Genomic DNA, 16141 nt, shown 5'->3' with positions numbered 1-16141 from the left:
AAAAAAGTTTTTCAACTTACCCAATTCATAAGCGGACTTGGAAGACTTGAGCTGTATCTTGGCATTCTTCGGTAAAGAAACCGACTTCTCAAGCGCAGCAAGAGAATTAATTTTTAGTCCATTATCATTCTGTACAATATTAGTATCCGATCCACTATTACTCACAGTATCCGTGATCTGTATGTCAATATTTACAGTTTTTGGATCATTCTCATCGTTGGCCCCGTTGCAATTCAGCATATTAACGGCTTCATTGCTTCCCTCACTGCGAATTGCTGCCATTTGTGCACGTTGTTGTTTGATGTGATTGTGCGAGTTAGCAAAGAACGAGGAGACTTTCTCCAATTTAGATCCCAGATTTGGTTGGCTAAGTGCGGATTTCAGCGGATATGGTGGTTCGATCATACTGTTAGTTTTTACCAGACGAGCATCTTTTCCAGCGCTGTTACTCTTCTTCATGTCGTACTTATTGTTGTTGTCCTCGACGATACGATTTTGGAATGATCGCAAATTGTTATTGCGTCGTTTTTCAGCGAGTGATAGTTGAGCAACAATACGTCGAACATCGCCTGGTATCTCTATGTCCGTTTGCGATTCGATGAGCTGTTGAATGAACGATCCCATTGTCGAAATTGTCACCTCGAGACTGCGGGTTTGAGATTCTAGGCGATGTACGGTGGATTGATGGTGTGCGCGTGTTGTCTCCATACGGTGAAGGTTTGCCATGGCAATCTAAAAAATTTAGTAATTAATGAATGTTCTCAATATGAATTCTTATAACTAAACGTCAATTATTACGTACCTCAAGCTGTTCATTAAGATGAGCATTTTGTTGCGTAAGTTGTTTGTTGAGTAATTCCAGTTTTTCCATATTTTCGATTTGTGGTTTCACAGATAGCATTTCCTCCTGCAAAACTTGGTACTCTACGCGGTACTCGTTTAACTGTTTTGCTATTTCCATGTCAGGATAGAATACTCGTTTCATTACTCTGTCTAACGTATCTTTTTCTACTGCTGGTACTTTTGTCTACAAAAAGTGAACAAAATATAATCGTAAGAAAAATCATTCAATTGCCTTATAAAACCTATCAGACGAACCTTCAAATATTCCATAATCTCTTCGAAACTATCACAGGCCAATAGTTGATCTTGATGCTCTTCCAATAGTGCAAGTGCGACACGGAAAATCACTTCGGACGATTCGAGGAAAAGCAGATCTGCAAAAAAAGAAAGAAAATTGAAAAACTTCACCTTCGAAGACTAATAAAAAATTACATCATAGTAGTGTGACTTACCAAATACTCTGGTTACAAAACCAAGAGGAAACTGGCTGGCGAATATAGTCAACAGCCAAGGAGCTGCATACAACGTTGGAGAGACTTCGTGTTTATCAAAGTGATTATAAATAGATGGAAGCCTATCGTGCAGTAATCTCGATAATTGATAGAGATGAAGCTGTAATGCGGCCATATCTGGCAGGTATAGTTTCCTCATTCCTCGCCGGAACATTAAATGACGTAATAAAAAGAATGCTAGATCTTCGGACATCTACATTAATAAAAAAAATGTTTTATGACTTTTCGGCTGTTACAAGATAGCTGTGAAAAAATTTTATTAAGTTCTTACATGTAAGAGAAGAACTCCAGCGACAAAGCTAAGACCTTGACAGTATCCAACCTCATGATCGAGCAATGAGTAAGCTTTAAGTAGATTAAACAACGCCAGTTGACCGGGACCAAGAGGCGAGCTGAAGTATGGATGATTAGGGAAAGTACGACCAAGATCAATGAGAATAGCATGTTGTTGAGAAGTCAATTGTTTAAGTAGTAGCTCATAAGGAGTATTGTAGTTTGGGAAATCGCGAGTATCTAGCGGTGGTTGTTTCATGCAGAATTGCTCTGCCAAGAATTGCCAAACTTCGCCACGTTTTGCTTTTGGTACACCTTGTTTAATTGCTTGAAGTAACATTTGGTTGTCACATTTAGTTGACACTCGAGATTCTTTGCTAACTAAGAGATCCCAGACTTCGTGAAGTTGTCGGTTGCAACTGTTCAATTCATCGTATTCGAGTTTTATTCTTTTGACTGTTGCTTCCTCTTGTCGAACTGTAAATTAAAAAACAATAATTAGTACACGGATACTTTTATTTTGCAAGTATAATTTACGGTGATATATACCTCTAAGTCTAGCATTTTCTTTTTCCATCCTGATCAATATCAACTGTTGATTTATCGCTTTTTTCCATAGATCACGTAACTCTTCTTTACTTCTCTTTACAGCTGATGTCGATTGATATTTACCGGCACCCAAGCTTGCGTTTTTAGCTGCATCTTTGCTATCCTGATCTTTGGCTGGCGTGACAACGCGATTGAGAATTGCCTGCCGCCAGGAACCATTTTGCTGTTGTTTGTTGATATCTTCTCCCTCGGTAGGTGACATTTTGGGTGAGTTACCGACTTTTAAAAATCTGTGATAGCCAAAAATTATTTTTTCAATATTCATTGAAAATATATTTTTTGCTTATTGACAATTAAAAAATTTAGTAACTTACATGTCCATCATAGGACTCTTTGGACTAGCCGCGTTGATACTCATTTGCTGTTCCGGTGAAACTCTAAGTGACCTCGGCCTTATGGAGTCTGGTGTTGTGTCGACCATAGGTAGCGGTCCGGAACCTACTGGACTTTGTAATCCAACTTTGTTGAGGTTGTTTTGAGATCCAAGACCAAAGTCATCTTTGGAACCTTTGCGTTTCATCAAATGATCGAAGCTGTTTGTTAACGACCTTTTCGCTTTCATGAATATTGTGCTACCTACTCCGACGCTCAGGTACTGGTTCAGAAACTCGCTCCTGGAAAATATATTTTATATTACAGGATTTTTATAATCAGAAATTTGTAAAATTAGCATATAATATTGAAAAGAAAGTTTCGTAATGAGCAAACAAGACTTTTTATGTAAACGGTTATCATTTTTACACAGATGCACAAAGCAAGACACGAAAGCAAAGAACTTCATGGAAAAACTTTTATTAGAAGAATTTTTGTAAATAAAAAGTAATTAACGAGAAATACAGGATTTTGAATCAACGTCGTCATAATCTAAAATTCAATAAAAGAATTAAATCGAATAAAAAATTGGATATACGTCAGTTATCTGGAAGAGATTTCTTTTTTTTCGGATAAGAGGGAGAGATAAAAGATGTACCTGTTCTCGGCTGTATCATGAACGTGTCTCGCCTGCTTGGCTTCGCAGTGAGCTCGTAGCAGCATCATTAAAAATTGATTCTGGTCTGTAAGATTCATACCCGAGCCAGTGCCACTCGCTGCCTCTGCTCCCTTGTACTTTGTCACGACAATTTCTTGTTCATCCTCCGGTAACATCTCCAATCTCGAGAATATTATATTTTGAGTTTTACGATCACTTTGTCCTAAAAGGAAAGAATAATAGATTGTAAAAATTATGATGATAAAAATTAAGGTGAGAGCTTTTACATATAAGAATTCGACGAAATTTTGAAGTAATAGCAAAAGATAGCAATTTAGTTCAGAATATTAGAAATTTGGATTTTACTTATAAACTGAAAAACGCTTCAGAAAGGAGTATTTTGATTACGAAATTTTAAGCTTACCATCAATTTCTTGACACAATTTGCTGTACCAAACCATGGGGCAATGCTCGCAAGTGAATACGTGCCTCTCCTTTCTTGGTTGCACATCAGCGGACGCATTGAACGCTTGAGTTATTGCTAAAAGGAAATACATATGCAATGTCCGAATGATTCTCCGGTCATCAACCTTAAAAGTTATTGAAGCGAAAAAGAAAGCAATTCAAATATCATCTATGAATTTACCTGCGACAAGATCGTCGGCAACTGATTCCGACTGACACTTGAATATGTATCCGACAAAGCGATCAATGTTGTTATCGCGACAGATAAAGCCAAAGTGTTCCGGATTTTTTATGCCTTGTACGCAGCTCGCGACGTCTCTTAGCTGTTTGTGCAGCAGCACTTTCTTACGGTCCGGACTTATCAGTCTTAGATCCAAACGACCGACCTGTAAAAATTATTGCCACGTTATTTTTCCGTGAATACACACTGTAGATGAAATTTTTTTATACTGAGTATTTCTTATGTTATATTTAGCTTTAACGATTCCAATAAACATATTATCTATCATAATTTAATTCGTAGCTGTGACATCATATCAACTGATCATTATAAACTTGAGCTACGTAGTACAATCTAAATTTTATGAAGGTAAGCGAAATACAATCTATGATTCAACGATCAAAAGATATTTCTTTTGCATAAGCTACTCTATTTGTCATACAAATGATTGATTCTTATGATTAATTACATTGACAAAAAGAAGATAGAGTAAAAAATGATAAAGCCGACCTGGAAAAGCATAGTCCGATTGAGGTCTTCATTGTCCCGAACAGACGAGTCGCGTCTGGTGATCATAGCACTACCAATGGAAGCTGCCCTGTTTCGCATGGCGAGCTCCGGCAGTGGCATGCTATTTGTCTTCCTTGGTCCGTCAGTGACAGGAGACGTGACCGACTCGACTGATCCGGTGAGAGTTACTGGTGGGCAAAGCGGACTCGTGGGTGATGTCACGTTCTCTGCGCTTCCCAACTCACTTGTATTCGAGTCCTACGTACACAATCCCTAATTTTTATACAGATACACCTACACCCCGTGAATAAGCTTCCCAAATGTTTTCGTCCGAAAGAAATAAAAATTTTCTACTGAAATTACTTTCTCAACGTAATCCTTCCTTTCTTTCGACTCAAAAACTGATTCAAAGCTACTGCTACTGGAATTCAATTAAACTTGGATGAGACAGAAAGACAGTAGCGGAGCTTTCGATCTTAAAACCAATCATGGAATAATTAACACTGCGAGAGGTAAAATTGAATTTCCAACCGCAAGAGCAAATGGAAATTCATGTATATCTATCTATACTGACCATACTATCCCTGCGAATGTTAGCGAAAATATTGGAGGCGCTAGTCTGTTGCTTGAGCTGATTGCATTCGGCGAGGAGACTGCTTGCCGTCGACCTCGATTTCTCCAGGCCATGACTTCGAAATTTAACGATCACGTCGTCGATGAACGTCTCAGGTACTTTGGCTTGAGCGATTTTCGTCTTACCGACATACAATACCTATTGAAAAAACATTAATAAGTTATCGCGAAGCTCGAGCAATACTATTTTCCATTTGGAGATGTGTACCTCAAAAAAGTGCGAGGAACTCGGTGATATATCGGCGCCGATGGATGTGAGAGCTGCAGCGCTGCTCAATGAACGTTGCGGAGGTTCCTTCTCTCGATCCAGCCGTGACGTCGACGATGACTGCTCCTTCATCGCGCCGAATATTTCTTGTACCTACGCAAATAAAAAATCGTATTCTTGAATTTTTGTTTATTCTTTTTATAGAATTACATGTATTCTTCTTTACAAAATGAAATTAATTAGTTTACGTCTACTATTGCGCATAAAAGGCTTTGTAACTTTGCCAACGACTAGCTCCTTAGTACATGCTAAGAATTCGAGACAAAGAGATATGCAGTAAAAAAAGAAACCACAAGAGACAAAAAGTAGAAAAAAAAAGAATGTGTCAAGTATAATTCCAAAAATAACACGAAAAATAGTTTCGCCAACGAGGCACTTTTCCATATCGCACGCGCGTAACTTCTTCTTGCCTTGAGCGCACACATCTACATCGACGTGTACACTTCCGAGGAACCCTTTAATTTTTTTTCTCTTGCTCGGAGGTACTCCAGTTTTAGAAACAAGGTCGTCGAAGTCCTCGTTAATGAACTATTATTTTTTTCTCAGAGGCCTTCTCGAAGATGCTATGCCGCGATTGCATTTTCTTTTCACTCGAGGAAAAGTGAGGGTTATCTTTTAAAAGGGTTTTGTTTGGTTTAGAAAGCCCCCGTAAAAGAGATAAAATTGTTACTTTCTGTTTATCAGTGAACGGGGTGCAATTTAATCTTCGAAATTGATTACAACGTCACGTAAGCAAAATGAAACGAAATCTCTATCGCGCGACCTCGATTCCACACAATCGACCTACATTTCTCTCTCAATTTTTCACCTGTTTCGCTCTGTTCATATACTCGGCGGTGTGAAGAAAAAAAAAGAACTGCAACCCGTTTGCCACACAGACGCTTTTTTTTTCAATTTAGTTTGAGGTTCTACATTAATACAGAATTTCCCTCGAGGCTTTAGTCTCTCCCTAAAGCAAACATTTGCTACAACCTCACGATGAAAAATTTGGAAGAATGTCCTATTGTCTGCAGATTCTCAATTAGTCTCTGGAACATTGAATGCCGAGCGAGAGGAAAAGAAACAAAGGTTGACGAACTTGTCGAGGAAAAATATGGTTGCGCGATAAAATCAAAAGTTGTTTTTGTTTGTTTATTTGATTCGTGATGATAAGTAAGTTTGTGTTCTCGGTTGATTGCACGTTCGTTAATATATGCTAATTGGAAAGAGAGAAAGTGGGAGTGATAATTTACCATGCATTATGTGATAATTGATGTCGTTTAGGCTTGTTGTCTAATTCTTTCTGATTGGTTCTAATTTGTTGCGTTATGAGCTATTAATTTTCAAGAAAATAAATACAATGAGAGTTAATATTACAAAATACAGAATATTCGGACCAAAAGTAATTCATCACCCTTTATCAAAGAGAAAAATAAACTTCACCCGTGCCGGAAGATCATATCAATTGATCTGTATTCGTATCCATTGTCATACTTCGATGAAATGAAATCGCCTCTAGAAAATAAAACCCACAAGCACACACCGACAAACACTTCTGTTAATTCGTACACATTCTTTTTATTGGCGCTGACGCGGAAGAAAAAAAAGCTCTACGACGGCTTCCCTGCGAGCGACAACGACGATACATCCAATTAACCGCGTGGCGGACTTATCAGTCTCGTGACGTCACATATGTCTTCTTGACGATCAATCTTCAGCGTGTACGTGCGCGAGATATTAATTTCGCGACGTCTTGAGCGTCTCGTCATTTTTTGCAAGAAGTGGGTGTTTGTCGGATGCCGGCTGATTTATCGTAGGGAGGGTTTTTTTCGACTCGCTCATAGCGGGTTTATTGATTGAGTGCGAGAATGATTTACAAGGCGAGATTTGCATGCTTTTGAGATTGAGATTTGTGGGTTAGCTTACGAGTATAAGTAGTTCAAAGAGAAATAGCGTGTGTGTGGATACAAGTTCATAGTTTGATGATAGTTTCATAATATCTTTTGCGCTGTTTTTCGATTTTATTACACAGTTAGCGTAGTAAAGAATACAGGGGATTTTAATGCAATAAATCAATGTAATCGAGACATACTTATTCTAACAAACAACTGGGATAGCAAGTGAAAAAAATCTTCCGCATTCATTCTACCCAGCAAATTGCAATTCAATACCGTACGCTCATAATTTTCAATGAAGCGAAAAAACGACACTGCGACAAAGCATCATACACTTGTATAACTGCGCTCGCAAACTTCAAAAGGCGAAGAATTATTTTTTTTTCGAAAATCTCCCTGCACACACAGTGTTTATCGTAGACGCGTCAGCGACGTATTAATAATCCGATGCACATAGCCAAAATATTGCGCATGCATGAAAGCATAAACAAATGATCAAAAATAAAAGGCCTTCGATGCAACGAAGAGTTTATTGTTATCTTGTGCGAGTGTGCAGCTTCCAGTTTAGTTATGTGTATAAAGGTAGTCTATTTTAATTTACATAACTGCCGATATTATTAATTATGACAAAAGAGATTTTAGGAAAATTGAAATAAATTATCTTTTTTTTCATAAATTGTGAATAAGTACTTCTGTGGGACGTTAATGTTTTTGATAAGCGATTACGGGAATTTCAAAAGTTAATTTTATTTTAGAAAAGATAGTACTAATAACGATGTGATGAAAAAACTGAGAAATATTACTTCAACATTAATTACTGTATAACAAAGGAAATCGAAAATATTTTTTTCCAATTGAATCGATGATTCACCACATTGATACCTTTCATTTTCACGTGTCCTAGTCACATGTATTCGCATCGGAATTAAATGCAACAAGTATAGTGCGTTTAGTTGAAAAAAATTAGAAACTATCAATTAAATAGTGGTCGAACCTTGAAGTTTAAAATGTCTTACAACATCCAATTAACTTGACACACGTGATGACGAGTTGCGTATGGAAAAAACGTATATGTATATTCGCCAATTGAAGTCGTTTCGCGAGTCTCTCTTTCTAGTGACGGCATTACCAAGCGATTACGAGTCCAAGAAAAATAAAGCTTAACTTCCTGCTGTGTGGACACATATGCGCTCCTTTTAATTTTTCCTCTAAAAATAAATCTTTTGTATTGCGTAAAATATTAAGTGATTGAAATGCTGATTTGCACACAGACGTCGTTAATTTATGAACAATAATAATTTTTTCACTTTCAATAGGAGAGAAAAAACGGTGCTCATCATCGTTAATGAAAACGATCGAACAAACGCTGGCCATAAAATTGCATGGATGATGCTTTGTACATGCTCAGCGTTTAGTTTTTCTCGCAAGCGGATTCCGTCGATGATGTATTTTCGCTTTTCTGGACTCGATTCACGTTCAATGCACTTCAGCACTTTATTTTATTCATTTTGATACTGACTTTGACGTCTATTCCTTTCGTTCAATTTAGATGTTACTTTTTTGTTACGAGCTTTGCCTGGGAAATTTTGTATTTTGATATCGAAGCGAAGTTTTTCTCTTAGGTAGAACAAAATTAAAATTAATGACGTTGACTTTTCTCGAGTGCATGAATAATTGATAAAAAATTTGCTTAATTATATGGCATTATCACTTTGACTACTGAAATTACAGTTATTTATCGATGTCGAATTCTTCGGTTGGTTTTTTAAAAATGATTTTTTCATTTTTTATAAATATTCAACTGTAATATAAGTATTTTTAAACTTATAAATATTAAGAATTATTTGCTTAATTTCTTGAAAAATTAGAAGCAAAGAAATGTTACGAACAATAAATTCGCTCTCTAGTAATCACCTTTAACAAGTATTAACGCGCTCAAAGATTTAAAGTCGAAATGATGTTGACAAACGACATAAGCGGCGAGCGAGCGATGTAGTAAAGCGTTCGCTCGCGAAGGACGCATGCAATTAGAGAGAAACTGTAGCTGCAGATTAGTAAACGCCCGTCTATCGAAAATAGCAAAGCAGCACGCGCTCACTGGCTGGTCTCGCAAAACTTCGAGGAGGATTTCATATATTGTTGTCTGAAATTGAATATCTCGTCGTAACAAGTTACATTTGATATTTTGGCGCTTTGAAAATGACTTGGAAACTTCCATTTGGACCGCTGGCTATATTCGGCATGAGTCCGTTTTTATACATCGATCGAAGATGCTAGTTGTCGAAAAACATCACATTAGCATACGCATTCAACGGAACGTCGGCCAAGATTTTCATTTTCTAACTTTCGCAAGATAGAATTTGGAAAATGAAAAACTTAAGAAACGTGGAAGTATGTGGCTAACAGGTGCACATCCGGGTCGGCGAACCGCAACGCCCTTAGCTGACTTTTTACGACATGCAAGGCTCTTTCATATGCATATAAACCAATTACTGGAATTCTTTCTATTGCGGCAATTTCACACACTTGTCGTAAGCGAATTAGTCTGATTTATGTGTACCGAGTGCTGTCTAATTAGAACAATTATTGTATAGTTGAAAAGACACCAATGACCGGATAATTTGGGAATGCTTTTCATTACACGTATAGTGTCAAGATACCAAACTGTGCGTGTTCTGAACAATCGTCCATTTATTATATATCACTTGATTACGTGCAGACGAGTTATATTCTTTCGGAACCTAGGAAATATTTGTACGTTAACCTCGGCAACTTTAAAGGCCAACCACCGAGAAAAGTTACAGCAATTGCGAACAGCTGTCGCACGGGCTTAATTGAGAATGCCGAGCAGCACACGTTGTCTGCGATCATTCCTGTACATGTACGCCCACTGGTATCTTTCAGATTTCTAGATTTTTGTTGCAGCTCACTGATTTTGTCTTTTCGAAACTTTGAGGTATACGTGTATGCAAATTTTATGGAAATAAAAAAATAATGTTTCGTTAGTGTTATGCAAACAAGTTTTTTAAGGACTTTTGAAAATTTCGGATGGATAACACGATTTCGATTTTTATTTTCAAGTACGCATTTACAGAATTTACGACAAGCACTTTTTTTCCAAGTATCATGGGATTTTGAAGGATTATATTCTACTAAGTTATCAATAGCTTTTAAAAGAAACTACTTCAATGTCACTTAGATTTCAGGTTTCACGAATGACCAATGTTATTTTTAATCCAAGTTCTAAAACCTTAGTGTGCCCGATGTCATTTATTTTGCAAAAATGAGAAAACGCATTGAAATTTAACTAATTAACTCTACAGACGAAAATAAATTGGTATCGACTCTTATCAAGATTCACTATTAAGTATCTGTTGGGAAAAACTTTGGCAGGCACAGAAAAAGAACCCACACACGCTCATGCATGCACACGCACGCGCGCATACACACACACACACACACACACACACACACAGACACGTACGTTTTTCGCTCTTTCTCGCGAATACACAGCTATCACTTCCGTGCTAAAGCTTTGGCATTGTTTAGATCGTAGGAAAGCGAACACGGTCAACGTCTAACGAGGTCTGGCACGCTACTCCGATTCTCGTTGCTAGCTTACGGATTTACAGTTTTACTCGTGTCTTTTCGGAGAATCCTGACAACTTGGCAAGTCGATTTTTTTTGTTCTTTTTTAATTATCCAAGAGTCTAATATTTTCCAAGCGAGCCGAGTAACATTGATCTCAAGCCCGCATTACCTGCAGAGCATCACGTCATTTTATTTTCCGCAAAACAACCTCCTAAAACGTGACTTTCTAAGACCAATAGCGCTAAGATCATGAAAACGCATTGAATTCTGGATGTATCGAGGTGATCGCAATAAAGTTTGCATTCGATAATTATCCTTGCTTTGGCGCGAAAGTCATTTCACCGCTGCCGTGGCGTTTATTTTCACGCGCTGTATATATCATAAATATGCAGCGAAAGCATAATGCATAAAACAGTTATGTAGATTTTTTTTCTTTCGTACATTCATTTTTGCGTCGACAGTTTCACTTTAATGAGAACGCGCGTCTTCGTAAATAACAATGCCGTTTTGCTTATTGCGTTTCTTTCGGGACTAATTTAGTGTAATTATTTCATATAAATGAAGGGGTAAGGAACACAGATGAGAATTTGTCAGTACTGCATAGAAAGCTGAAGCTTTCTATAAATAATTTGCAAGTTGAATTGCAAATGTATGTATATCAAAGTTCTATAATTCATTGTTATTCTCGTCTAATGTTTGTTCTGATTATTTTTGTTTGTTCGATTGTAAAAAAATCGTGACTCTATCTATTCATTATAATTTCATTACTTTTGTATGACATTGTACGTAATTATCAACAAAAAAAGTAAATGAAGAATAATTTAAAAAATTTGAAACTGCAAATCAAAACAAAGAAGCACTTGCAACAAATAGTCTTGATCTCTAAAATAAAATCGAAACGCGAGAGACAGAGGAAACAAAAGAGCTCACCGTTGGCCTCCTGTTGAGTACGCTGGCATCACTAAACGAGTGAATAGTCACGTATGGACTAGAAGCTGACAGCGGCATAGTAATCATGATTACTATAATGTACTATTCTTTCCAAAATTACGGAAAAAACTTCAACTGTTTCACAAAACAATTACATTAAAAAAATGAGCGTACAGCAGGGATATATCACACACAGCAACAGCAAGTAATCACAAACGGACGCATCGTCGTCGTCGACGGTAGAACTTCGACTGGCACACGCATCGCGGAGGGTTGGCTCGTTGCCGGATCTATTTCTCTCTCACGCACACACACGCGCACACACGCACACACACACACACACACGCGCGCGCGCGGCCTGTTTGTAAGCGCTTCTGACGTTGTCGTCGTTATTTGTTGTTTTTTTTTATTTTAGCAGTGTAGTCGCTGTGTCTGCCGAGCACACCGATTCTTTGCTATGTAGCAGACGACGCGACGGCAATGGGCTGCCGGAATATGATTCGTTGGTCTTTTCTTTTCTCTTCTCTCTTTTTTTTTTCTTTGAGATTTATATGTAACTGCTTGTTGTTATACTGTTTATGCGACGGCTATAAAGAGCCGGAGGTATGTGACTGTGATGAGATATGGTTATTCAAAGTACTTTTAGGGTTAGAGAGATCGCAAGAGAGATTTTTTATTTTAATGGATCGTAAGAATGCTTTTGGTGTGATAATTCAAGTATTTAAATACTTAAGAGCTCTACTACCTAACGTTCTGCTATTGTATACTTTTACTTTTTTGAGATAAAAAATTATTGGCTTTAGAAAAGTAAAATTCATGACGCTTGTGTAATATTAGCCTTTCAATCGCGGTACACTGTACAATCAACAAAGTATCTTGGTATTTAATCAGCTGTGATAAAATTTCTTTTTTGACGAAACGAGTTCAAACAAAGTCGTACAGTCGTGCCTCTTAACAGTTCTATTATTTAATCCTAAGTACTGCCACCTGTTTATCAGTCTAAGCTACTTATGCAGTCGAGGTTTACATAAGCCGTATTACACACCACTGCAAAGATTTCATACAATATTGTCTAACTTTGATATTTTCACAACTATGTTTTCGCTGTGAAGATACAGCACGCGACACGAAATAAAGCGTGTGCCATATGTCAATTTATTGGGTCACGCTCTGCAAAATGTCAAACGCAAATTGGACACACGTGCGCGCTCTTTCAAAATCGTACTCGATTAAATGGCAACTGTTTGTGTATCGAAATTCAATCAGGGATTCAAGGTCCCAGCAGCAAAATACATTGTGGAGAAATTCAATTTTGTGGAAGTCGTGTCGTATATCGAAGGACAGGGATGTCCTCACGCACGGGTGCACTGTGTTTGGAGCTTGTTTTGATGGGCAGAGCAATTAAGCGTGAGTTTAAATACTTATTTTCTTTCCGTTCTTCTTGTGCTTTTTTAAAATTTCAAACGGTTTCAGAGTATTATAATTTACAAGAATATTTATATAGAGTCTATAATCTGAAGCAAACACTTTTACGAGTGGATAAACGTATCAATTTGATACTCGAACTGGTCAACAAATTAATGTAACTCCGATCTGCAAGTGAAAAGAAGTGTACAGCAGGCGATTGTTAACCGTACGGCAATAATAATAAGTGAATGCGCAGGGGCACTAAGTGTCAAGTGCGATGATGGCTTACAATTACGAAGCTTAAGCTATTTTTTTGTCCTGCGCTTGACAACCGAGCGGTCAAGTGAGAACAGAAAAATATCCAATTAATTATAATTGTTTTAAATGGTTATTTGTTCGGCGTGTCTTTTGTAATTTGCATGTGAAATTTATAATCGGTGGTTTTTGTTGCAATAGAATTGAAAATTTTTACGTTGTTTATGGCTAAAATCAAAAGTGTAATTTTGTAATACGAAATCTATTCGATGCAGAAAACTGAAACTAATGATACTCGTTGTAGCTTAACTTTAAGCTATGACATTGATCACAATTGTCTTTGTGGCAATTCTTTTCTACCAGGAACAATAACAAGAGACAATTGGTATTAGCTCGTTAGGAATGATTATTACTATGGTGCCAGACAACACCACAAGTTTTTTATGAGCAAAATGATTTTTTTCTCAGCTTTTGTCATGATGGTCAATCATCGTGAATAAATATTTTGGTCAATTGAATAAATTCATTTGACCAAAATAAGTATAATTAATGAAAAACAATAAGAGTTTCGACGATTTAAAATGAAAATGACAGCCGCCAAAAATGTTAACTCGAGGCACATAATAATTTGATAATGTATACACTGTCAAATCGATTAGCGCGCAAAGGATAGACAAACAGCAAAAAAGAAATGCTCGGAAAATTCCATCGGCATGAAAACATTAGCGTACGGACGAGGTTACGTTCAAACGTCGAACTGCTTTTCTTATCATACCATGAGCTCTTGCGGAGGACAGAAAATACTTAATAACGTGGCACGAAGTTTCTCACGTTCACAAGCATGCGACAATAACAAAAAGCGTGCAATGTTTTCCTGAAGAAGACTCGATAAGTTCGAGGAGGAGGCGAACTGCAAAGCACTTTCGTAGCGCAGTTGAGCGAGGTTTATGTAATGTTTCAAGACTTTATTTCTAGGCTTTTTGTTGAATTTTAAAAGTCGACGAGAGAGTTAATTTTCTTTACGGTCTTACGAGGTTGAGATAATTAGGTAAATGATATGAAGGAACTTTGATGACTTGATATTTTTACTCTTAATAGTCAATGACTGTTTTGATCTTCAAACCAAATTTAAATGGTGATTAGTGATTGAAGTGAATTAGTATTTGGTTACATGTGCTGTGAATAGATCGACATCCACTCGATATTTAAAAGTCTGGAATGAAAGTGCGAGCAACGGGTCGTCAAACGAAAACTTGATTCCGCTTGATATAAAACATTCATTTTAGATGTACGTACAAAGTAGCTTGAGTAACGTCATTCGCTCTTATTTCAATCGAAAGAGTATGAGTAATTACTCGATGAACATAAGTTTCTCTGTATCACCCATAAAATCCAAACACACCGCCTTGAGCACAATCACTGTAACGAGAAGGAGATCCTCTTTTTTGCGTACAAGTAAAACAGAGGCGTTATACGATTGAAAAACGTCAATGTAACGATCGATGCACCACACGCGAGTGTCAAAGTGAACCCAAGTATACGACTCGCTAATTAGAAAGCACTGTAGCGACTGCCACTTAACAACTTGTCACGAGCATTAGAGCCTCCATGAATTTTCTGGTTTTACTGTTTTATCTGCCTTATATCTTTTTATACCTTGCCAATGATGTCATGAAAAAGTTTCTTATCATAAAAGTTCATTTTTCTTTTTGCTATTTTACATTTAGTCAGGAATAAATGTTTGTCGTCAATGATTTTGTTGCGATGTTAGATTTTTAAGTAGAATAAAAAGTTTGTCTCGAGTAATCTTTATATAGCAGTGCACTTTGGTAAAACGCAAATGTAGCCATGTTACTTTTTCGCAAGGCTCGTTAAATTTAAATTTTATGGTAATACTTCAATTTTCTTTTTTACGGCCATTACATCAATGGTTATTAGAAGTTTTTCTTGGAAACTTTTATCAGTCAGCTCACACTTCATTCGAAAATATCAATACCAAACTATTCAATAATGAGTAATTAATAATCTCAAGTAATTTCGAAATAGAATTGTAATTATTGTAATGTAATTTTATATTTTATTGAATGACGGGATCGCGTAGTATAATGATGTTTCTATATGATTAGTTGTGTAATACTTGTATTCTATGAAAAATATGTAAAAAATGAATATATTTCCGTTAAATATTAATAAAACATAGAAGATTTTTTCATTAATCACGCTTGAGGCTGTAGCGTAGCAACATTTATTATCTAGTTTTACCTCTTTTTTTTTCTACCGTTCCAAACCGGAATGAACGTTCGATAACAAAAACAAATTACGGGGAGGTTTAGAAATTAGCACTCAGCTTGGTTTTTCTTGCGATTAAGGATGAGGCAAAACCTGATTTTACGGAGGTGTTTGTTGAACCTCTTCTGGCCTTGGCAACAAAATATACTCGAAACACCAAAACAAGAATTAATTTAATCTTTGTGACAATTCAGCAACATGGTAAAATAACAAGAAATTTGCTGATGCAACCATTTGTTTCGCGCGTATTTCGAAATAACGTCATAATGTAATACGCGAATGTTTACAGTCGCTACTGATGTGCTCCACTTGTCTGTCAAGTGTAATAATTCATCGTCGAGGTTTTTTTGCCTCGCGCATCCGTATTATTTGGCCTTCCTACTCTCCTGCAGGAATTTTCCTTCCTACGGATGCCTCATGAATCCTCAATTCACTTGTTCAAGAGAGTGCAATCACACGATTCTTTGTTACACGCACACACAGACAGACGCA

The 16141-nt window shown here is 36.9% G+C and overlaps 1 protein-coding gene across 7 annotated transcripts in view; it reads right to left on the bottom strand.

The window, feature by feature from the left end:
• The window catches only part of LOC131665563 (TBC1 domain family member 1), a 29632-nt gene that overhangs the window by 2464 nt on the left and 11027 nt on the right, over positions 1-16141 (bottom strand). For 5 of the 7 annotated variants that reach the window (XM_058937517.1, XM_058937516.1, XM_058937518.1 and 2 more), the window contains 13 exons: positions 5244-5396; positions 4977-5174; positions 4403-4660; positions 3854-4058; positions 3632-3748; positions 3208-3430; positions 2552-2851; positions 2178-2467; positions 1627-2105; positions 1296-1548; positions 1099-1217; positions 803-1027; positions 21-732 (listed from right to left, as the gene is read on the bottom strand). In XM_058937517.1, the coding sequence (XP_058793500.1) occupies positions 21-732; positions 803-1027; positions 1099-1217; positions 1296-1548; positions 1627-2105; positions 2178-2467; positions 2552-2851; positions 3208-3430; positions 3632-3748; positions 3854-4058; positions 4403-4660; positions 4977-5174; positions 5244-5396 (3532 nt within the window). Of the gene's footprint in view, positions 1-20; positions 733-802; positions 1028-1098; positions 1218-1295; positions 1549-1626; positions 2106-2177; positions 2468-2551; positions 2852-3207; positions 3431-3631; positions 3749-3853; positions 4059-4402; positions 4661-4976; positions 5175-5243; positions 5397-11698; positions 11962-16141 lie in introns of those variants that run through there. The other 2 variants (XM_058937520.1, XM_058937522.1) reach the window with 2 other exon arrangements.

Source organism: Phymastichus coffea, unplaced genomic scaffold (assembly GCF_024137745.1).
Source record: "Phymastichus coffea isolate CEN01 unplaced genomic scaffold, Cenicafe_Pcof_1.1 PCOF00052, whole genome shotgun sequence".
Lineage (NCBI taxonomy): Eukaryota > Metazoa > Arthropoda > Insecta > Hymenoptera > Eulophidae > Phymastichus > Phymastichus coffea.
Note: the sequence above shows the minus strand (reverse complement) of the source record. Positions and strands in the feature narration are given on the sequence as shown.